The 23,364-nt window shown below is 37.0% G+C and overlaps 1 protein-coding gene across 6 annotated transcripts in view; it reads right to left on the bottom strand.

Annotated features, from left to right (window-relative positions):
- UTRN (utrophin) overlaps positions 1-23,364 on the bottom strand; it is a gene marked incomplete at its 5' end in the record, with an annotated part of 401,089 nt that overhangs the window by 19,222 nt on the left and 358,503 nt on the right. For 5 of the 6 annotated variants that reach the window (XM_082306872.1, XM_082306874.1, XM_082306871.1 and 2 more), the window contains 6 exons: positions 3,732-3,797; positions 7,067-7,132; positions 7,378-7,416; positions 9,069-9,205; positions 18,638-18,749; positions 21,201-21,367. In XM_082306872.1, coding sequence (XP_082162998.1) covers positions 3,732-3,797; positions 7,067-7,132; positions 7,378-7,416; positions 9,069-9,205; positions 18,638-18,749; positions 21,201-21,367 — 587 coding nt within the window. The remainder of the gene's footprint in view (positions 1-3,731; positions 3,798-7,066; positions 7,133-7,377; positions 7,417-9,068; positions 9,206-18,637; positions 18,750-21,200; positions 21,368-23,364) is intronic. The other variant, XM_082306873.1, reaches the window with a different exon arrangement.

Below are 23,364 nucleotides of genomic sequence, written 5' to 3'. Positions count from 1 at the left end.
GACTGCAGTTCCTCTTCAGCATTTCACCATAGTAGAAAGCAGTAAAAATGACATCCCAGGTGGTCAGACTTGAAATAAGTACATCTCAAAGGAAAAAAACACCCCAAAAAGGAAATCCAAAGAAAAATGGCCTTTGAATCCTGTTCTCTTTGTGGATATATATTTTCATGAGGTATATTCCAAAACATGCATTATGCATGGAGGAAGCAAGAGCCAAATAATGTTGCATATAGTTTCTCTTGCATCAACACTATGCTGTGGAAAGAAAAATTCAGCTTTCCTGACAGTCACTTTTCATCAGTGTATTATTTTATCTGATTAAGAAAACTGATTGTCAAATTAGATTTCAGATAGTAAGATGTGGGTATTTGTGATCCTCCTTCATTGATCATTTCCATTTTTCCCGTGGCTCTCATACTAAGCGCCATGCATTCCAGTCCAAAGTAAGTGTACCTTGACCTACTGATGCTATGAGAAATATTAGAATAAGGGTCAAGGAGGTACCTCAAAATGCTTTGTCTTTAAGTTATTTCTTGTTCTCCTAATTTTATCATCACGTGGTACTAATTTCTTATTGTGACAAGATGCCTTTTAACCACCTACATCATGTAGTATGCAGGTACTACACACTGGGGCTCCAGTTTGACTTATGACACATCGAGTGGCAGTGCTGGCTAAAAGTACCTCTGGCCTTCATTGCTTGTTACTACTCCTGCACCCAAGTGCAGAGCTCCCTAACAAATAAAATTTCAGCTATGTTCCAACTCTGCCTTCAGTTGAGTGTGAAGTCGCATCAACAGTGCTGCAGACATGAAGGTGACCGGTAGTAAAGGCATTAATCAGAAAACAGCTATTAAATACTCACATTTATACAGAAATTATTTATACTATGCCCAGTGCGCTTAACTTCAGTATGGGCTAGATAGGATAGTTCGTACGTTACAAGAATAAGAGGGTTACATTCTTGTCTTATTTTCCTAAGAATGTTTTTTGCCTTTTCATTCTACTACACCACGATTTGTCAAATTGTGGGGCGTAGCATTCTGTTAGGGATGCTATTTATCATTCTTTGTTGCAAAGTCTTTATTTTTTCCTTATGCTCATCTTCACTTGTGAAGAGGCCAGTCTGCTTTTAAGATACAGATGCTTTCACATGAATTAAAGCCAAAGAAAATTCATCACAACCGTCTACCTTAAAAATTTAGAACTCCCTAATGTATGGAGAAGACGACATGAAGGAAAAACATTTTTATTCAACGTATTTATATCAGAAAAGTCATGCGTGAGAGCACTAGAATGTTTGTTAAGAAGCTGGACATACTACAGTAGAGACTATGACTTTTTTTCCTATTTACAAATATTTTTCCAATTGAGGAAAATGTGGTTTTTAATGGAATTCATATACCCTTAAGGGAGGGGAGGGTTAGAAAAGCTTAGTAAGGGAGATAGAAGAAGTCATATTGACATTTAAGACAAAAGGATAGTTTAAAACCAAGAAATTTCTTTGAAGAATGTTTTCTTAACCAAATGGCATATTGCAGAACATTTCTCCTAAAAACCTCATGATGTTTAACTGATGGCACAAGTTCTCTTACTGTCATTCAAATGTAGAAGGCTTCTTACACATACTCTTTGGAGCATGAAGAGTCTTAAAAGTATTGTTGATGAACTTCTTAACCTGACAAGACCAAAGCAGTAACTTTCCAATAGTAAGTGCAACTATGCCTCTCTTCTAGGTTCACAGTAAACTGAAGGACTCTAGAGGACTGATAAAAATAAGATCACAGAACAGAACTCCAATTACAAGAAGCAGAGGATTTGATTTCCAAACCAGCGATCATCTCCTGAAGGTTTGAAAGAATACCATAAGAAAATGAGATTTTGCTCAGATAGGTTTACAGCAGGGGCATCTGAGCTGAAAAAAAGTGCATCCAAATTTTAAATTGCTCCTTCAAATTCAGTCTATAAAGAATGATTACACCACACTCATTTCTATGTCAAACTGCATTTAAACAATAAGAATAGAGCTGAACTATAATCCTAAACTCCCAATGTTCCAGCTGTAGATGACTTATGACCTAAACTAGGATCCAAACTTCATAGCTGTGTAGATTCCTGCAATAGTTTTAACTCCAAACTTTAAATCACAGTTCTTCAGAATTTTGTGAGTACTTCAGTATGTACCTTAATGAAAGCATGCGTTATTATCTGCAAATAACAGAAGGTGCCATTCGGTACAAAAGTTACTTTCTTGTCCTCTCTGGCCTCTAAATCTCTGCATATTTTGTTTGTGTAACAGTCCCCTTTTGACAACAGGACTGAGACCCAAATTCAGAAGTCCCTCTCACATGTTGGTACAGAAGTTCACCATGTTTATTCTTTTCCTTAAAATAAAAGTAATTTTTATAGGTCAACAGGGAAATTGCATTAAAATCAACAGCTAATTTGCCAGTAAAAATTAAGCGTATACACTCCCTTTTACCATTGGGACGGACGGTTGTTTGGTCTTTGTATATGAGTAGACTCATTAAATGCAAAATAAACAACTCGATCAAGTGTATGAGCATTTAGCTGCTTTCAAGTTTTCAGCTTTTCCAGCCAAGTGGCAGTATGTTTGCTCTTTTTTTTTTTTTTTTTTTTTTTGGAAGGGAAATGAAAAGGGAATAGTTTGGCTACATTTCTGTCATTGGTGAGCCTACAGATGACAGAAACACATGAAAACAGTTACATATGAAAAAAGTTGTATTAGTTATGTAAATAGAGTTAATTAAGCAGGAAAGAGGAAACATTTAAAGGTGATCACAAGTGCTTCTCTGAAGCAAAGTATTTTAAAACTTAAATTGTTAGTACATTCATAGGTAGAATAATTCCACGATTAGATTTTAAAACAGTAAATGAAAGTATTATTGAGAACAATAGCATTTCCTAACTAAAGCTGAACAGGAACAATTTCTGTTTCCTCTTTAAAAAAAGCTGATGACATCCATTAGTAACTTAAAAGAGGCGGAGTCTTACTACACTGATTTAATGAATTGAATTGATGATACAGTGAGGTTAAAACATTTATGTACTTTTACATTGAGAAAAATCATATTTAATTCATCGGTAATTTAAGGGATTCTATGCCTTCCAGGTTCATCAATGCATTTTAATGAAGGCTTTTACAATAAAAGTAACACATAATTCAAAAAAGAAAATGGCGCTGATAAAATTAATGTGGGACTATGTTTATATTCCCAAGTACAAACAGATGGATCAGCAGCTGCCAAACTGAAATCTAAACAAGAAGCAGCAACACTGTTCTGGCTCTGCAGAACCTTCAATATAGATGATTTTTTTTCAATGAGAATATGGTCCTGGGAATTAGCACAAGCTAGCAACTCACTCCACTGTCTACTTTGACATAGAAGGATTTCTTTTCTAACCTGATAAAAACAGAAAAGGAATACAAACAAGAACCTAGAGAGCTGTGACTTTTTTCCAGTCATATGAGATATCCTCCCTTCTGAAGTGGAATGGCTGACAAATGTAGAGTTCCCTTACATCATCAAATGAACATCACCAATTTCTACAACTGGTGCTTGGAATAATGAAATTTATGCAGCCATCCTTAGTGTCATACTTCTTAGCTACTTTCCTTGGGACTGAATCCTATGTTACAAATTATGAAGATTATACCATGCAGCTATAACCAAAGTTCCTGGCAGCCTTAACACGTATGAGGTACTTACACGCTTCCCGTGGTGGAGCTACTGTCTGTGAGGAAGGAGCCATTGGTCCTTTCCATCTGTGCGAGCCTGAAAGGCAGGGAAAGACCACGACTTTCAGAGAACATGCTGCACAATTTTAACAGAAGCACTGTTAAGATCAATTCTACTTAGAAACAGCTCACATACGGCAATCTTGGTATACATAAATAGGAATAAACTCTGAGATTTTGTGACAGAAACCTATAATCCAGAGGACTTTTATGAGAAACTTGTGCTATGATTAACTAATTCTACTTGCCAAGCAACAAAGAACAAGTATATTTTCTATCTCTAGTATAATTATCATTAGCACCACCACAAATCTCATGGTAAAATTAGTTAAAGAGATGTTTTCGCAGATGGTTTTCTTTTTGAATTTTATAAAGCTGGACTAACAGAAGAGGATGAATACTTTTTAAATATAGCACATGCAACATCTGAAATTATGCTTGGCAAATAACATCACACTGTGGACAGACAAGTCCTGGAAAACAACACAAAAAACTGTGTAATTACAGGGAGTCATGGCCTATGGCTCTCATTTGGAAGCAATTAATCTAAAAGGGCTGGATTATTACACTGTACATATAAGGCCATACCGCTCTAAAACTGTGGCAGAAATTTTCTATCTATTCAGTTTTCTAGGAAAGATATACCTTATCTATGCAAGACATACGTAAAAATCTAGGAACGCTCAATGCTGTGCACATACACTGGACTGCACCAAATACAGCTATTTCCTTTACTATAAAGGTATCTTAATTTCACATATATTTTTGCAAGTGTGTTATGCATTATTACAGATATCTTCAAACTTCTTTTTAAAAGCAGTGTGCAAGGCCTTAAAGAAATGGGAACTCTGGTGCCTTCTTTTAGCACGGAGCAAGCTTGCCCATCTGTACATTTGTTAATATTCCTCAGGGTTGAGGGAAGATAAACAAAAGGACACACAGGACGAAGTTGTCTTGATCGCCTCGTCCCACCACGGCTGAGGTGGCACGTTGTGCTCCAACACTTCCCCTGAAGGGAAGGAGAAGCTCCTAAGTGACCAGAGACATTCAGATCATCTCTGCTCTGGGGCATCTCAAACAGAGCTAGTTCATGGTGAGTAACAAGGGTGAGTTAGACACTTACAAGTCACCTTTGTAATGTTGCTTAGCTCAGCATCTTTAAGAAACATAATTTGCAAAATTAATCTTTATAGACCCTTTGTCACACGGGGAAGTAGTACAAAACTCATATTTTTCAGAGAGGAGAGCCTGCCCTGAATCTCTTAGCAAGTGAGTAATAGGTATCCTGTCTCACAAATGCAGGTTCTACCATGATCATCACGTTTTCAATCTCCATCATTTAGTGAGGATTTGCTTGGAATAGCACGTGGAGCCAGGAGACAGCCCTGATCATGGAGCAGAGGGAGACAGGAAAGGGACTCAGAGCTGCAAAGAGCCTTCAAGGCAGGATACAAACCGAAAGCTGGGAAAGGGAATTAGAGGCAACTCAGAGGTGACACAGCACAACAGAACAGGCAGACGGTACTTGATTGCAGGTAGGGGGCTTTGTTGACAGAAAACTGAGAGTTAAAATGTTTTTCAACCAGTGACAATAAAGGTTTTCAGCCCTAATATCCTGTTTCTGCTGGGCACAGTCTTATTAAGGAAGCCCTGGCAATATTTCTTGAAAGAAGCTTAGCTGAAAAGATCAAGACAACAAAAAATATTTACCAGTTTATATGTGAAATATGCATAATAACAGATCCAACTAGGAAGCACACAATAAAAAAATATATGAAAGATACAGATGGAGTTATGTCTTCATGTTTTAGATTTTATTACTAGAGGGGAAAAAACATCTTGAATAGCTTTAGATAGTTAACTTATACAGTAATTAGTATTTTTTAAGTTTGTGGTTTTGTTAACCAACTTCTGCACAGAGCAGGTACAGATTTAGCTTTGTATCCTGAAAGAGATACATGGTCCACCTTCGTCCACCTTCAGCAAGTCTAATCCTGAGCAGAACTGGTAAGAGCTGAGAGGGAGGAGAGGGAAAACAGGTATTGCACCTGGGATCTCCCTTGATCCTTAATGCAGGTCCTGCGTTTGTGCTTCACCTGGGCACAGAAAGCCACAGCATTCTGGCACCACAGGCTAAAAAAAGGACACAGGGAGACAGAAAATTCTCACATCTTTCTAGAGAAGTCTAATTTCATTGCTCTTGCCTAGTTTGTAGTCCTGTCCATGGTTTTAATTGATTACAGCATGGCCTAAGTTATAAATTCAAAGAAATGTTGGATGATTTAAATGAATTACGTGTTCCTAATAATTGAAAAGCACTACAACTTTGCCTTTGTCAGTGTACTACGCTACTTATGAAGGATGAAAATATTCATTGGCAGGGGGTGGGGGGGGAGAAAAATGTGGAGGCTGACAGTAGGTAGCCCTTCAGGGTTAGTTTCTGCCCCATTTTTCCCCTGCTGCAAAGATCCTCTGTTGCATATCCTAGGTATTTAAAAAACTGTTCTGAAGCTTTCTTATGGTGCCCATAAGTAAGAATTCAGTTATCTTAAACTTATGTTTAAGGTTTAACCTCTGAATTTTTATTCAAAATCTGAAAAAGTAAACATTGTTTATTAGTTGTAGAGATAAGATACAATAAAAACACTGAAAGCAAACCCAAGTCAGTTCCCATGGTAATATGGATCAATTTCTTTGTTGCCTAAAAGTTGGGTGTTTTTACTTGCTTTTGAGAGGGTACCTCTGTTTAGTGCTTAACCGTCACCAGCTCTGAATGTACAGACGAGAGTTCAACAAAACACAGAAGCACTGAGATGGACTTGGCAGAATAGACATTTTGTCATGAAAGGGCTAGGGTGACCCCATAAAAGCCAGAACATAAAACATTGGTAATTATTATATGCTCTGCTAAAAGTCAATGGTAATGGACAGTGTCAACCTATCACAGAAGAAAATGAAAACCTGGGACTAAAATCCTACAGGGAAAAATTATATATCCAACAAGTTCAGTTTATTTCCAAAGGATACAAATGAAGAAACAAAGGGAAAACAGTACATTTTAGAAGCAACACACAGTAATTCTGCAACAGTTTCCATTCTGTATGACAGACGGCAGATTTAATGCATCTACTTTACATTTAATATGACTGCATCCAGAAGTTGATGATTTAAAAACATTTGACTTAGTTCTGAGTACAGAGAATTATATCTCTTTAATAAATAATGTCCAGCCAGTAGAGTATATTAAAATCTGCAGGAATCGATCACAAAATGCAGTGTACTGCTGAGAAACTGTGCATCTCTTACCTAGTAGCATACTGCTCTATCCTGGAGTGTGTGTCATCATGAAACAGCTGTGGAGACTGGGAAGGACTAGGTTTTAAAAAAAAAAAAAAAAAAAAAAGAAGAGTGATGTCTAAAGCAGTTCATAATATAGACAACATTATTTTTAAAGTAAGTTAGACCGATGACAAATAAATTCACAGTACTGCCGACGGGGTTATTGCTTTGGGTCAGCCATGCCCTGTAGCTCATGCACATCAGATTAGCAGCAAGTGAGCTAAAAGAAAACAAGCAGTACACTAAGCTTTCCAGACAAAGGGGTTCCGCATACTCACTCATATTGCTCTGGCCACATACTGATGAGAGTGATAGGACTGTAAGGAAGACAAAAAAAAGAAAAAAGAGAGAAAGAAAGAAAGAAACTGTGAAACAAAAACTTTAGTGCCATTTAAGCAAGAGAAAGCTGGAGAAACAAAATATTTTAACCAGCGACCCACCCAGATTATTTGAATCAACAACAATTGATGTAGAAAAGAGACAGCAACAGATACTGCCGTGTATCGTGGAGAAACGGGAGACTTACTTACTTACTTCACTTTGTTAAATAAAAATCAATTCTTTAAAAAAATACCAAATCAGTGTTATTGATTGAATTGCAGTTCGTAAACCATAATCAGTTCATTTAAATTCTGCTCGAGTACTGGAGCTTTCCATTTAAACTCACTAGAAAATATATTTACAAAAAAAAAAATTGGGGGGGAAAGAAACTGCTGACAACAAAAAAGCCATCGTAAGTGAAAGTTATCGATGCTTATTTCCTACTGCATAAAAATAATAGAGGTAAATACATATTGTATTACATCCTGACACTTGAGCAACTACTTAGGATTTTTTTATTTTATTTTATTGTATTTAAAGGAACATGTTACTGAGTTTTGCCACCTGCAGGGCAGAGAACCAATACCAACAGTTTCCTCAGCATGATGCTGGCAATTTATCTGTATATTTCCCACATGACTGGACAAAGAGAGTTTTATCCTGACCCGTGATTACAGTTTTGACATTGCAATTTCTGGCACCATTGTCAAACTTTCATCACATCAATGCAGCTTTGCTTTCTTGTGTTGGTGACATTTTTTTCTTGTTTTTCAATACAGACCAGCTGAAGACTGCCTCAGTGAGCAACATTTTAACACTTGAATGTGTGTTGCTTCCTCAGAAGCCAGGCCATCAATAATACCAGTTTTCAGATTACTTCCTCCTGTTTCTTAAACTGTAAATGAGCAGGTTTTGTTTGTTTATTGTAAATAAAATGCACAGTCCTCTGGTCATGAAAACAGAGCGTGGACAATGGCACCGGGCTGTTGCAGGCGAGCAGAGCGTATATGTTGAAGCTTCACATTTGCTGTTGCTAGCTAACAGGGCTGTGTTCAGACAATACAGTAATACCACAGACTCCAGGATGTCAAGGAGAGTCAATCTGTGAAACTACTTCTAGCGCCCTGCCAACACATCTTAATTTTGCTCTTTTAAAAGTGTCCTTTGCTGACAAATACCAAGTAAGTAAGTGAAGTATTTCTGCCAGCGCCTAAGTAATACTGTGGAGACACTGAGAGCGCTCTCTTTCATTAGGCCACCTACAGATCTGGAGCCTGTAGGAACATAATTAGCTCAGAGATTTCTAACTCCAGGGACTTTGAGATAACCAAATAAGCAGTGCAGTTCCAAAAGCCCAGTCTCCCCAAACCTATAAAAGCGTTCTCTGTAAAACAGCCATTCAGCCCCCTCCATCATTACCTGCTAAAGTCCATGGCTTTTTGATAAAATGCTTACAAAAAATTAAAATATAAAATATGTTACTTTTTCAAAACCAGGCAAGATCTGCAAAAAATGCAAAACAAATAATAGAAAATAATACAGCACAAGGCTCTAAAACTGCTGTTGATTATTCCTCGTGTTTCACTTTTTAGTTTCTAATAGAATAGGCCAGTGACCTCAGGAGCAATTATTCTATAATCAAGCTTACGTCTCCAGGTTGTCACCCTCCAATACTGTTTGCACAGGTAGGTAGCCAAGTCGGGGATGCTTTGCAAAATACTTCTTTGACCGGAACTTATTCTTCAGCACCTTCGTGAAGTCCCGTACATCTTCCCCAGATGTTGTCTTAAAAAGTTAAAAGAAATTAAATTAAACATTGCTAAATAGCATTGAGATAATAGTGCTGCTACTGTCCTGAAAAGGGATACAAGGAAGAACTTCAAAATGTTTATGATGTTTATTGCCTTTTCAGTGTCCTGAAATATGGTACAATAATAACGGTAATGCATCTACAAATTCTCTTCTATTGGAAAAAACAGTGAGGCTTCAAATTCCCAGCAATAAATGCATTGGATTTAGCAATTACTTTATAAATTAGAGAAAAATTGAAACAGGTTCAAGTCTTAAGATAAACACTTATAACCAGTCTTACAAGACACAAAAAATTAATTTCTCAGGAAAAAAAAAGGCAAATCAGTTTGCCGGATATAAGGGGATACTCTTAGCCATTGAAAGCAATTTTGACAGTACACTCATACACATGAAGCTTGTGACTCACTCCACAGACAGAAAAACCTTGTAATGGCTCTGCTGAAAAAAATACAGCTAACAGTAATGGCTTTGTTTAAAAAAAAAAAAAAAAAATCTAACACAGCCCTCTATATTCACAAAGTGCCACAAAATACTCACTGCCTCCCATTCTATACCTAAACTGGAAAACGTTATCACGAGGTGGGAGCAATACGTGCTAAACCATTCTCTGCTGCAATGGACAAGTTTTTTCCATGAGCATTTTCTCAAGTTACCAGCTCTCTTCCTACAGGTTTCTGCCACTATCTGTATCATTCCAGAGGCAAAAAAACCCCACAGATGAAGTGACAGCCATTGTACAGGCACTGTTCAAAGGCACAGTCAGAGGCAGGCCTGAGAACAATCAGTGCCTGAAGTAACAAACTGACAGACTGATTCAGTCGCCTCCTTACTACCGCAGGATAAGACTAGTACAAAAATTAGCCACAAGATTCTGCAAGTCTAAATTTACAAGTTACAGTTAGAAGTAGCTGTAGAAGTACTACTACAAGATTACAATCAGCAACTCCCACCCCCCATCAGCTTTTTTACTGGTCCCCACTGATGCAGCCCCTTCCAAAGCTGACAAGTGCTTAGCCCCATCTCTCACCCCCACATGAAATTAACTGTGTTCTTTAGAAGAGAATTAAAATTAATGCAACTGTTTTTAAAAATCAGTTTAACTGGAAATAATCACAGCAATAATGGCAGCACTGCTTAGGTAATACTAGTCAGTGAATTTCTGCTACAAAAGTAGGGATACAAGCAAAACATGCAGGCATAAAATACAAGGTGAAACTGGCATTAAAGATATCTGCAGGAAGAAACAGTGTATGGTATGCCTTTAAAGTATATGGGCTTACAGGCTGTACTGAGCACCTAACAGAACGGTCCCCATCACCTGTAGCAGTTACTATTAAGCATTTCCTCTTGCAACTGCAGCAAAGAAAAAAAGGCCATTCACCTCCTGCATTAGCTGAAGATTTGCAACAGCTTCTACGGATTTCCAGCCCAAACCCTGTAACAAACTACAGGTTGTATTTCTGTACCCTCTGCTTTGGGAGACGCCTGTTAACATAAAAAGATGCCCAAGCAGATGGGTATCCATAGGGAAAACAGAGTGAAAGACTTTTCAGTTTTGTAAATTTTTTCCATGACATACTACAAAGACACCTAGAAGCAGGTCAGGCAAACTACTCTCTGATTTTATTCTCTATTGTCAAAACATAAAAATACTTCCCTATTCACCTATCTATTTGAATGTATGTGTAACATATACAGTTACAAACTCTGCAATGCAGATCAGACGAGCAATAAAAATTGTAGATAATCAAATTGATGTCGGTAAGAGTTTCTCACACCTAGCTTTAACAAGTAACAACAAACTGAGCAAATTTGGCATTAAGAGTTGTTTCAACCTCTGAATTTTAATACAGGCAAATTCAGGGAGGGCTCACAAAATCATTCTCGGAAAGCATCTGCTCCAATCACTGCATCATCCAAACACGGAACGTGAGGCGGCCCAAAGGGCTGCTGGTTCTCATGCAACAGTAACTCCAGCAGATGGAACTCTGTCCCAAGGCCAAGGACTGAAAGTTTTAGTACCTACACATTGCAGAAATAAATGTCGACTGAGCTGCCAAACTTTTCCTCTGGTGTATTCTTTATTTGGTATGACAGCCTGACCCAGTTCCTTGGAAAGACTAATATGACTGTGTACTGACTGAGGACAATAAATACTAACCAGTGAAATTTGAGCAGATTTGGAAGAACTATTTTAATTTACACGCAACTAAGACCCAACTCTCAGAAGTATTTCTCCTGTGTTCTTTGCATATAACCACACTATACAATCCAGTCAAAACTCATGCCAAAAGAGATGTACTATAACATTTTACTTTCAAGAAAGAATAACCAGGCACTCTTATGTAGAATTTATCTACTAAATTAAAACCAACAGGTAGCTTGTACACTCCCTTATGTCATGACATCTTGACTATTTCCACACAAGTCAATGGCATAAATATCACCGTTGTTACAGAACTACTTCAAAAACAAAGAAAAAAGTCCTTTCCTTCACTGAAAATTTCAGCCAAAAGACCATGCTTTCAAACTCGATTTAAAATCTCCGTTCTTAGAACAAGACAAAGTTCAGGAAGGAATGACTAAGATCCATGGCTGGCACACATAAATAACTAAAAAAACATACGTAGCAGAAGGTCTCAAGGAGAAAATCTGTAACAACTGACAAACTGGCATTCTTCAATATACCGGCCAGAAACAAATGGACTCATAAGTCACAAACTAAAACCAGATAAAATTCCTTGTAAACCAATACAAATTTAGGAAACTGGGATTTACATGGAAAGCAGTGGAAAAACAGAATAAGCTGAGACATGGTTTTCATTTGCAGGTTAAAAAAAACAGTTGGTATATATTTTTAATGTGTTAGAAATAGAACAAGTCTCTGTTGGGAAAAAGTGCTACCAAGAATGTAATAACCCAGTTGGAAAGGTCCAAATTAAATAATATAGAATATAAAAATCATAATAAATAAACATAACTATTTAAAACATGTGAATAATAATACATAATATTTCTAATATATGCATATATTTATTTATATTTATTTACCACTATTCTTTTTTTTTTCCAAAGAAAAAAATAATGAAGTGATAACAAAAGCCCAAACAATTTCCCATTCCTTTCACCACACCTACCTATGTCAAAGGACTGGTCTGCACCTAAGTCATGATTCTCTTAATTATATTTCTTATGTCTAGCACAAAACTAAAGAGCTGTTCTAATACACATGTAGAAACTGATTCCCAGAAGAGATGTGAACCTCACTAATGAACACTGTCATTAACCCCAGCCAGACATTCATGGGTTATGAGGAAGCCGGAGAGACATGTACACAGACATTCAATACACACAATAATCAAGCAGGTTCCAAGAAAATATATTTTGTGTAATACGACATGCTCAGTGACCCAAAACTTACAGTATAAAAGAACACCCATGTCATTTAAAAGGACTTTAGTTTAGTCTTTAATAGAAGCCCTAGTACAGATACGTGAATTTGATACCATTTGATACTCTCCAAATGCTTTAGTAAATTTTAAGGTTTGTGGTTTTAAAAAAACCTTTTTTACATCTCCATTTCTTGACATTTTATTTATCTGTAATATTTGGTAGAATCTGAGCCTGAGTGTTCTTGATGGAAAACAAAATTCTTAGACGTACTTATGGTAACAGCTATGACGTGTGCAGGTATGATGACAGCTGCATCTTCAAGTAGCCGTCAGCTAGGTAACAGTGGGAGGCTGGGAAACTCCCCAGTGTAGGATGTGGGGTAAAGAGACAGATACAGCATTCCTCTAATTATTTTTATAAAAATTGACACTTAAGAATGCAATTCACCAATAACTTAAACACTTGTTTAAGTGCATACATTCATTCCCATTCAACAAAGCACCCACGCTTTTAAAAAGCATCTCACATCCCTTGACAGAGGCATGAGATAAGACACCACAAAAATCAGGTTATTAAACGTATAATAATTGTATTTATGGCTTGTCACTGCCACACCAGTGATGTTTGCATTGTGTAACCTTGTGAAGATTACCTTTCTGTGACCACTTTCAAATACGGGCATTTCGTAGCAGTTTCTCACTGAGAGACTGATTATAAATTGTGTGCGTATTTTAGTTTACTCCAACAAAATCAAGCTGTAATTTCAAGAGTAACTAACTTACCTCAGAATTTAACAGAATTTAACAAATTAAGTTGCAGAAGGGTAGCAGATCACATAAGCCAGCTGAGCAACTGTAAGAGTGAGACCTAGAGGAAAGCACATTGCCCAGCTGCTAGCTATCAAAGACTACCCTGACCAGACAGCTATTCTTCTCAAGGCGAAGAGTAATCTCAGAACTCCACAGCTGGAAGCGATGTTCTGCATGCAGAATAGCCAGATTCAACCATTCGTGCTGCTTTCTTTTATCTTCCCCACAGAACAATCCCATTTTGATAATAGTGAAGTGTCATGCTTGGTGCCTTGATAAGCATGTCAAGATGAAACTACTGACTTACTTATGTCAGTTTGTTGCTTATAAAACACTGAGGCTGTTTAATGTTCAGGAATGTATCTGACTTCTCTGGATGTCAGTAGCAATTAAATCTTCAGATGACTTACCTAGAAAAGTCTTAACAGGCACTATTGCAGATAAGTTTTATTGTGCTGGAAAAAAATTTCAGTCTAGGGGGAACAATCATTCAACCAATAATTTCGGACATCTTGCCTATCATGTTCTGAGCTCTTTCAGGGAAATAAAATTCTGGTCATCTGGAAGATGAAGGGGCTAACCTTTGCTGCCATCGTTAGTATAGAAAGGCTACAAAAAAAAAAAACAGTTCCCAAAATAAGGAGCTGTGCCAGGTGAGGGTAGTGACACACAACTACAAAAATTGATTATACTTTCATTGAGGTCAGGAAGTAAGACTACTTGCAATGAGAAAATTTTCAGAACTGCTGATTTGATATTTGTAGGTTACCTCAGAACAGCTGCTTTTAAGGTTTTACTGTGGAATACAGGAGTTGTGGAGTAGAAACAGTTTGGAGAAAGAAAACTGATGCAGTAACTATTTCCACCTGAAATTCAAAGCACCCATTGGTATAGAAAGCCGCATTAATATAACACAAGTACCACTCCTGAGAGAATTTCCATTCAAAAACAGCTAAAAATAAATCATGTAGGTACTTACGTAAGAATATTCCTGAAGTATATGATAGGAAAATCTTACAAAATTTTTACACATCTCTGTGTAAAATTCTACATTAAAAATCCTAGTTCTACATCTTTTCTAAGACTGTTTAGAGGTGAAAAAATAACCACAATAACTTTGCATTTCTACTACTTAGAGACAGTAATGTTTTCAGTTCCTTACCCCATCCATCTCTAAATCCTGAATGAAAGAAAAAAGACATGACCGAAGCCATTATCATGAATTTTTGCATTTCCAGCATCAAGAAAACCAAATTACAAGCTAGGATGAATGCTAAATAGCATTACAGATTAGGATGCAATAACTACACATAACCATCCGGTGCAAATAGCCCTATTCTGAAATTATGAAGCAATTCTCACCTGATGAAAATATCACCAAACTCATTAAAACAGAGAATTGGCCCCTCGCAAATTTAATTTTAAAACCAGATTCCTTAAGCCATTCTCCAAATTATTTTAAATTTAAGTAGAAGTAAGTGAGCTTCTGAGAAATCCCTTCATACCCTAGACTGAACTGCTTACCTGAAGACAATTAAAAGGTCTTTCCCTCCATCTGCAACTAAGCTCCAGTTCTAAATGCCAGATTTATTAAATAGGGAAGCTTTTTTTTTCCTAATTATTGCTAGTATTCTTGACATTAATTTATTAATATACATTAACAGTAAGAAAGGGAAGCTAGATTTTATTAATGCAGTTTGATGAGTACATGTATTTGTACTCTGCTTGGCAACACCGGCCACAAAAGTAACATTTTAACATCAACAGACTTTGAATTTGGTTGAAAAGGTAGCCTGAATAGCGAGAGTGCATCTGCCCTATCTGTATCATAATATAATGGATTCTAGGGAATAATTCATTGGCCTTTGGTACCTTCTTTTTATTTTGTTTTATTTCATAGACCCGGCTCTATGCTATTTTTCCATTTAAACATATAAGGTATTCTACTAACTTACTGCAAAGAATTTTGCAATTCCTGACTATTATATTGCATTAAATGAGCAACAAATTAGCACACCAAACGTAGCGCATTATTACTAATAGTAATAATGAATAATACTCGATTATTTTTGTGAAATCAATTCTGTATTTCTGACCTAATTCAGATGAGATTAGTTAAAATGGATTGCATATAGGTACTGACTATGGAAGTCAAACAGGCATATAAGAAGTCTGTTCATATAATGGGTCATTTCTTCTTACAGAAATGGAGCTAGCAGAAGGTACTTACAGGAAGACCCCAGAAAAATTGCAACCCCCATATTCAGCTTCCAAATTAATGGGGGGCAGTAGTGGACCTCTAATTTTATGCGTCACCGAGATTATATGCCAGCTCTCTTATTCTGCTCTACTTTAAACTGATCTGATTTCCTTCCTTTACCTCCTATACACTTTCCTTCACTCACTTTAAGCAAGAATGTCATCTTATTCACCTTATTATCCCATAGTGGATTCACCTCATTCCTCCCATATTTCATGGAAAGAAGGGACTTTTGCCTTGGGTTACCTTATTTTGCACTTAATATTGCTTTAAAGCTATATTCTTTTTTTCAGCAGGAACAGAAATCTTCATTATAATACAAGCTGTCCCTAGTTCCAGGGACAGTGGGGATTCCAGCCATTTCCAGAATATATTTTTCTGTACAACAGTCTTGTAAATGAAATGGCTCACAGTTACATAATGTGAACGTGTTTAATGAGAACTGAAAATTTTTCTCAAATATCAAATCTGCTGCTTCAGACAAAACCCAGAAGTCATCAGAAGAAACAGACCATCCTGTTCTAGGGACAGTACCATACCCCATACTAGATATAATCTGTTTCTTTCCCCTTCAATTTCCCAACACAGACTGGCTAAGGTAGGAAAGAACCTCTAGAGGTTGTGTTGTCCAACCCCCTTGCTCAAGCAGGGTCATCCAGAACCACTTGTCAAGGACCATGTCCAGGCAGCTTTTCAGTATCTCCAAGGAGGGAGACTCCACAGCCTCTCCAGGCAGCCTGTGCCAGCGCTCAGTCACCCTCACAGTAAAAGTGTGTTTCCTGATGTTCAAAAAGAATCTCCTGTGTTTCAGTTTGTGCCCATTACCTCTTCTGCTGTCACTGGGCACTGCTGAAAAGAGCCTGGCTCCCTTTTCTTTGCACACTCTTTTCACGTATTTATACACATTGATAAGATCTCCCCTGAGCTCTTCTCCAGGCTGAACAGTCCCAGCTCTCTCAGCCTTTTCTCGTAGGAGAGGTGCTCCAGTCTCTTAATCATCTTTGTGGCCCTTCATTGGACTCCCTCTAGTACGTTCATGCATCTCTTGTACTGGGGAGCCCAGAACTGAACCCAGTACTCCAGGTGTGGCCTCACCAGTGCTGAGCAGAGGGGAAGGATCACCTCCTTGTTGGTGACCCTCCTCCTAACACAGCCCATAATACCATTAGCCTTCTTTGTGGCAAGGACACATTGCTGGCTCATGGTCAACTTGGTGTCCACTGTAGCATTAAATAAATTGAAAAAAAGCTCTACTTTAACCATGCTGTATCAAAACCAACGTATTTGATCATCAAAACAATAATAAAAAAAAATCCTGTGGTATAAATAAAGTTAGAGACCAGGCAATACTATGAATTATGCCAAGGATATTTCTATGTCCAGGCAGCAACACAGACAGAACATCTTTTCAAACATCTTCAGTTCCAATAAGAAAATATTAGATTGTATGTCAAGAAACATACCAAACCTGTAGCTACAGCAGATAAAGAATCTGTATTGCAGAGAAATACTATGCAGTGTTTTATGTTCAACACGCCCATTGTTACATAAAATTATGTATTTTGTACATGCAACATTTTCCCCCCTCTAGCTATCTGTTGTAATTTCAAAACATAGCCCTTAAACAGGCAATAAGTGTTTCAACAAGGTGAGAAGGGAAAAGAGGAGGCAGAAATAAAACCAACAGTGACAGAATATAACAAACATTAGAACTGGCTGCAGAACAACAAAGCTGCAATCTATTTCAAAAAAATTCTTCAGAATGTAGCCTGGCATGCCAGTTTATCAATCAAATCCTAACATTAGGTTATAGAATTAATGAAAATAAATTAACATAACTCGTGGTTTCTTCTGATCATAATGAAGTGATAATACTACTAAATAGAATTTGAATTATGTTACAGAAGACACACTGAAAGAAAAAGAGTGGGAAAACACAGATAATAAGCCCAACTACTACAGCAAAGGACAGTCAAATAACTCAAATGATTTCTTTTCCTAATAGAATAACCCAGAGAATCTTGTAACATTATTGGAAATCAGCTCTAGTTACATTCTGGTCTGAATTTGTTTTTCTGACCATATAGACCTTTCACCACTGTTGTTTAAATTACATACTGATTATCCCATTAATTTATTTGTGACTGAGTTAAAATTCTTAAGGATGTAAACAACTATCAAATAAAAAAAAGTGAAAGTGGTATTTGCATGAAGGAAGTTATCGACTCCTCCACTTAAGAAAGTCTTCTAGAAACTTCCTTAGAAATTTCCTTTGAAATTTTCTTAGGAAACTACTGTGTTGTAAAATTAATTTTTATTAGCTAATGCAGGCAAACCTCTCACACCATTTTTTTTTTTGAAACTGTCAATTCTGTTTATTTTTTTCCCAGCTACACACCAATTTTTAAATAGCCCAGTAAACAGTGATTACTCAGGGGAATAAAACATGACATATTTCCAACCATGTTTTCATGAAGCAAGCAAAATGTTGGACCTGAAAGCAAAGATCATGCACCTTTAAAAATATTAAAGTGCATTACTAGAATATTAAATATTCTTTATTATGGTATAGCAATAGTAAAGCGAGTCCCTTTTCTCTGACATTTTCTCACCCTTATAGTGTGCGTGTGTGCACGCATGGGCACGTATATAAGTACTGCCATTATATTTACTATTCCAGCTTTGATTTTACAAAACAAAAGTGAAGTTCTTCTCTCAGAGGTGGATACCTTACTCATTTCTACAGAATCTGAACATCGCACACATAAGATCAGCAACACTAGTGAAGTCCCTGATGACTTTCAAACAGTAAGGCAGGAAGACAGGCCCTACTAAAGATATGAAAAGAAATCCCAGCAAAATATCTAGGAAACAAAAGAAATATAAAAAACTCAAATAGTGCAAAAACAATTCCTTAGCAATGGTCAGTAAATTGGTACTCACAGGTATACAATACTCCACCATTGGGTAATGCAATTTATGCCCCTTTGCTGTACGGCCAGAAAAGAAACAGCTCTGACAGACGTCATAGTTGAAATGTTTTAAGCTCCGGTATCTACGAGGACGTTAAACAAAGTGATTAGAGCTTCCTAGGTTTAGTTCTAATATTTACTTGTTATTAAGCCTCACGAGGCAAATTATTCTCTGAAATGGTGTCATCTAGTTTTCAGCAGCAGCAACACAAGGACATCACGAGTTTGTTGGGATTAGCTTAGAAAGAACCTTGAAGTGCACGGGTGTGCGCGACCGGCACATGGCACGGCCAACGCTTGTCACGGCTGCAGACCCAGGGGCACCGGTGTCACTGCAGCATCTGCATGGGACACAGGAAACCTCTTAGTCCACGTCACACAACCTTCCTACACTACACAAGTCACCTCACTGAGTATTTAAAAGAAATTTCTGCCTCCTATAGCCATATAGAGAGCCAATGTTGATCATCTGTTGCCCAAGTTGCTTTGAAGCAGAAAATCTTACAGGCATCAGCTTCATAGATGCAGTGTGAAGAGTTTATAATTCTAAAGTTCAAACTGACTTAGAACTATATTGCTTTAGCTTTTCTTTTCCTCTTTTTAGTATTTAGACGGTATCTCAAAAAAAAAATTCATAAACCAGACCAGTTTACTTTTATATTTTTTTACATTTACCAGTTACATCATTTTGATGCTCAGAAATTCTAAACACATTTCAGAAGATAAAACTCTTGAGAATTCATGAACTATAAAAATAATATAAAATTAAGTTTAAAAATTACATTGGTTTATTTACCTTTTTTTTTTTTAAGAGCATGTATAGGTATAAACATAGCAACAAAATTATACAGTATCCCTTGTATTAAATGTATCCACTAGGAGCACAATATTTTTTTTTTAGCTAAAGCTGACTAAAGCAACAATTCAATTCCAGATTCCATCCACTGTTTTTTATAGTATAGTAGTTCTGACTGGATGAGGTTATATCATTTGTATGAAACTAAAATGAGCTAGCTGAACCAAATTGAATAGCTACTGAATAGTTAAAGTTTAAATTAAATTACTTCCTGAGAGCAGTTTTCGGTACCAATCCACATTTTTCCCCTGCTGAGTTTTATGTTTTGTTTTTCAAGACAATATGTGTCTTGTAAATGTAAAGGTTCACTTTTAAGGATGCTGATGCAACTATTTATAGTCTTTACTCGGAGCCTGTGTATTATATGGCCACATCTATCTTCTGCTAAGATGCTAGATGCTTTTGTTGTTGCAGACCTCTAACTTCACTGGAGAAATTATTTAGGATGAGCCACTCTCGTCTTCCTTTCTCTTCTCTTCTATCTCTATGCCCTCCTTCTCCACACAAAATATTTCAGTACAGACAAGATTCATCAGCTCCAACTAAGGCATCTAAAAGATATCTGAGCTGGAGCTTTGTCACCCTATGCTCCCTCAAGCATTAATTAAGAAAAATAGGAACATTCAGAGGAATTTCATCTTCTCTTAAGACAGGCAACAAAGTTTGATCAGATTAATTACTTTTGGAAGTACTCACATATCTATATTTATAGTAAAAGAAGAGGGTTGCTAGCTCAATCTTATAAGACTGACTAAAGCCAGCATGCCTAAAGCTAGGGGAGATGAATCTGACCTCAGGATTCATATTATTATCCTTTAAAAAATTACTCATGTGCCTAGATACCTAAAGAAAAGTCTTAGAATCACTTACAAGAAAGGCTGCTTTATACCATTCCTAAATAACACACTCAACTTCATGACCACAGCAGAGGAAAAAGCCAGTTATGTTTAGCTCTAGTCCCTATGCTTTTTTTTTTTTTTAATCATTTTCTACACTGGAGCAATCAATTCACAAATGCATGTTAGTTCTAACAGTAGTCACTAAGACGACCAACTATCTCATGCCCCATGATAATTCATAGTAAAATCATACAGTTTAGGAGGATAACATAGAGAATATCCCTGGCATCATTTTTTCTTTTAAAATTCATAGCTTCCTTTGAGCAGATGAAAGTTATATTTGATGCTTTAGAAAGGAACTGTGCAAGTCTCATCACAGTAACATATCAACGTTTGTGCTAAGCAAGGAAAGATTGCTGCTGAAGGGTGTTTAATATTGCCTGACATGAGTTAGTTTCCCAAGCCTTATGCAAGAGAGCAGACAGACAGCCCACATTTTTTCATACTGATCAGCTCCTTTTCATCTTGTGCTTACAGAACACATGGGGTGCATTTATACTTCATTTGCTACCTATCGGATCCACCAATGCCAAAACACCTGATGACAGCCTGGCCTGCACACCTGTCAGTCACAGGACCATTGGATGTCTGACAGCGGTACTGCAGGAGCCAGAAATGCACTGGCTCAGGCCACACTGTGGCCACACCATGGGTGGCAGATCTCATCTTAGAGCAAGTAAATGGTGGAAAAACAAACAGGAAGAATTGTACTTGTTGGAAGACTTAAAAGTGTGGATATTTTAAAAGGGAAATCTACCGCCCAACTCCCCTTCTCTTACCTAAAGCCAACAATTGGACACTCTTTACAGATGTTGCACTTGGCCTGATGTTTTGCTGTTTCTGCAGCTGCCACACGGTGTAGAACTGGTAGCCACACCATAGACTGTGGCTCTAAGCGCATCCAATCTATAAATTGCTTTACAGTTATTTCTGGCTTATTGTTGTTCTGTGGAGAGAAAAAAAAAACCAAACACATCCAAATTAAAAAAAAAAAAAAACAAAACAACACACACACACACAAGCAGATTTTCCTTAGAATTCAATTAAAGAAAAACAACCTGTGTCAATCCTTTCCATGCCAGGTTAATGTAAAATCAGTTACAGGATACAAGAAACAACCTCGATTAAAATGCAAATAAAGAAAACAAGTTAGTCAGTAAGAACACAGAGGACTAAACAGCTGCGATAGAGGAGACAGATGGTAACAAAGATGGAGTACATAGTAAAGGAGTAATGGAGTCCATAGTAAAGCCATCTTTGAACTGAAAGGACTTGAGAAAGAAGTAAGGGAGCATGAAAGGGAAGTGTTCTGCAGTTCAGACACGCTAAAGACATGGTTGTCTTTTGACTTAAGATTGATGCAAGACCGCCAGTCAGTAGTGCTTGCATGTGTCTACTAATTGCCATGAGACTCATGCAATTTTTTTAATTGTATTCTGAGCCCACGGTATTCTTTCAAATTAGCACATTAAACAAACAGACAAATAAATCAATAGGTAAGTAAATAAATAACGAGACAGAAATCCACCACTTACAGGCAATCACTGTAAGAATACAGCAGAGCTAAAGTATTAGTATGATTGTTTTAAGAAGGAAACAAACATGCTTCCATATTCTCTTTAAGTTGTAAAGGTACTATATTCATCAACTTTGTCAGCAATAAGAACAGAAGTCATCTTTCTGAGCTCATGGTACATTATAGAACACAAAACGAAAGTTATTCTTAAACGGTAACACATGACAAGAAGCAACACTAGGCTTCTTAACCTATTCACAGTCCAAGTCGATTTTTGCCAGTAAGAGGGAGCAGCATGAAAAAAAAAAAAGAATAACGTGCTTTCCCCACCAGCAAAATATTGTTTTCACTAGGCTGAGATAACTCTGTCATGCAGCTACACACTTTCTCTATGCTTTCTTAACGACCAGGGACTGAATTTGAGCTATTCATGTGAGACAAGGGATGCAACCTCATCATCAGTATAATCATAATATCACATGAAGTATTTAAACACTACCTTGCTAGTACCCCTCACCCATAATTGAACAACGGGGGAGATGGGGCAGATCCTTGAAGGACATAAAGATCATTCGTCTGTGACAGAAAAAGTCTGCCACTAACAAATGAATAGTTTATTTATGTATGACTTGAACCACTCAAGGCCAGTGACAGATATGTCAAGCACCATCCCTTACTGTCTGAAGCAGCAACGTTAAAACCTCAGGGGAAATTTTACATGGTTAATTGGTCAAACTAACTTCCATAAGTATCTACCAAATTATTCATGATCTAGACAAACACTCTTCCAATTCCAATCATCTCGGAGTCCAGAAATGAATCTAATAGTTACGAAAAAAGCTAGCATAATTGCATTTTTCAAAGCACTAGATGAAAATGTAGAAATGTCTATGAAAGAATGGCAAAAGAAAAATGCTTTAAAAGTTCACTATAGCATTTAATGTTCAATTCAATAAAATTAGAAATATTAAAGTCAGTAGTTTTATACAGGTCATAGTGAATTTTTAAACCATATATAATTTCTGACAATGCTCAAAGCAGCCACTTTCACAGAAATAATACTCTCAAGCAGTATAGTTATCACTAGCAACCAGTCAGAGCCTTAGGCATCCTTGACAAAGTCTGAGTTAAGTTGTGTTCCATTACAACATTCTCTTTTTAATTCTCATCTTCTTTAAACAGACAGATGCTCCTTGCAGCCTCATTAACCCCCTGCATGTAGTGTGGAGCTGAACAGCAGGCTGTAAGACAGCTTTATTCCGTGTTCTGATCTGCTGCATAAAGGCTCACAATATATAAATGACTATGCTTGAAGTTTCATGTAACTGCAAGCTCTTTTGTCAGTAAAATAATGCTAAATAATTTCCTGATGCACCAAGTCAAAAATTACTATCAACATCATTCTCTTGTTCTGTTGAGATCACGAC

The sequence above is a fragment of the Platalea leucorodia genome, assembly GCF_965183815.1.
Source record: "Platalea leucorodia genome assembly, chromosome: 3".
NCBI classification, from domain to species: Eukaryota; Metazoa; Chordata; class Aves; order Pelecaniformes; family Threskiornithidae; genus Platalea; species Platalea leucorodia.
This window is presented reverse-complemented; position numbering and strand designations above follow the sequence as displayed.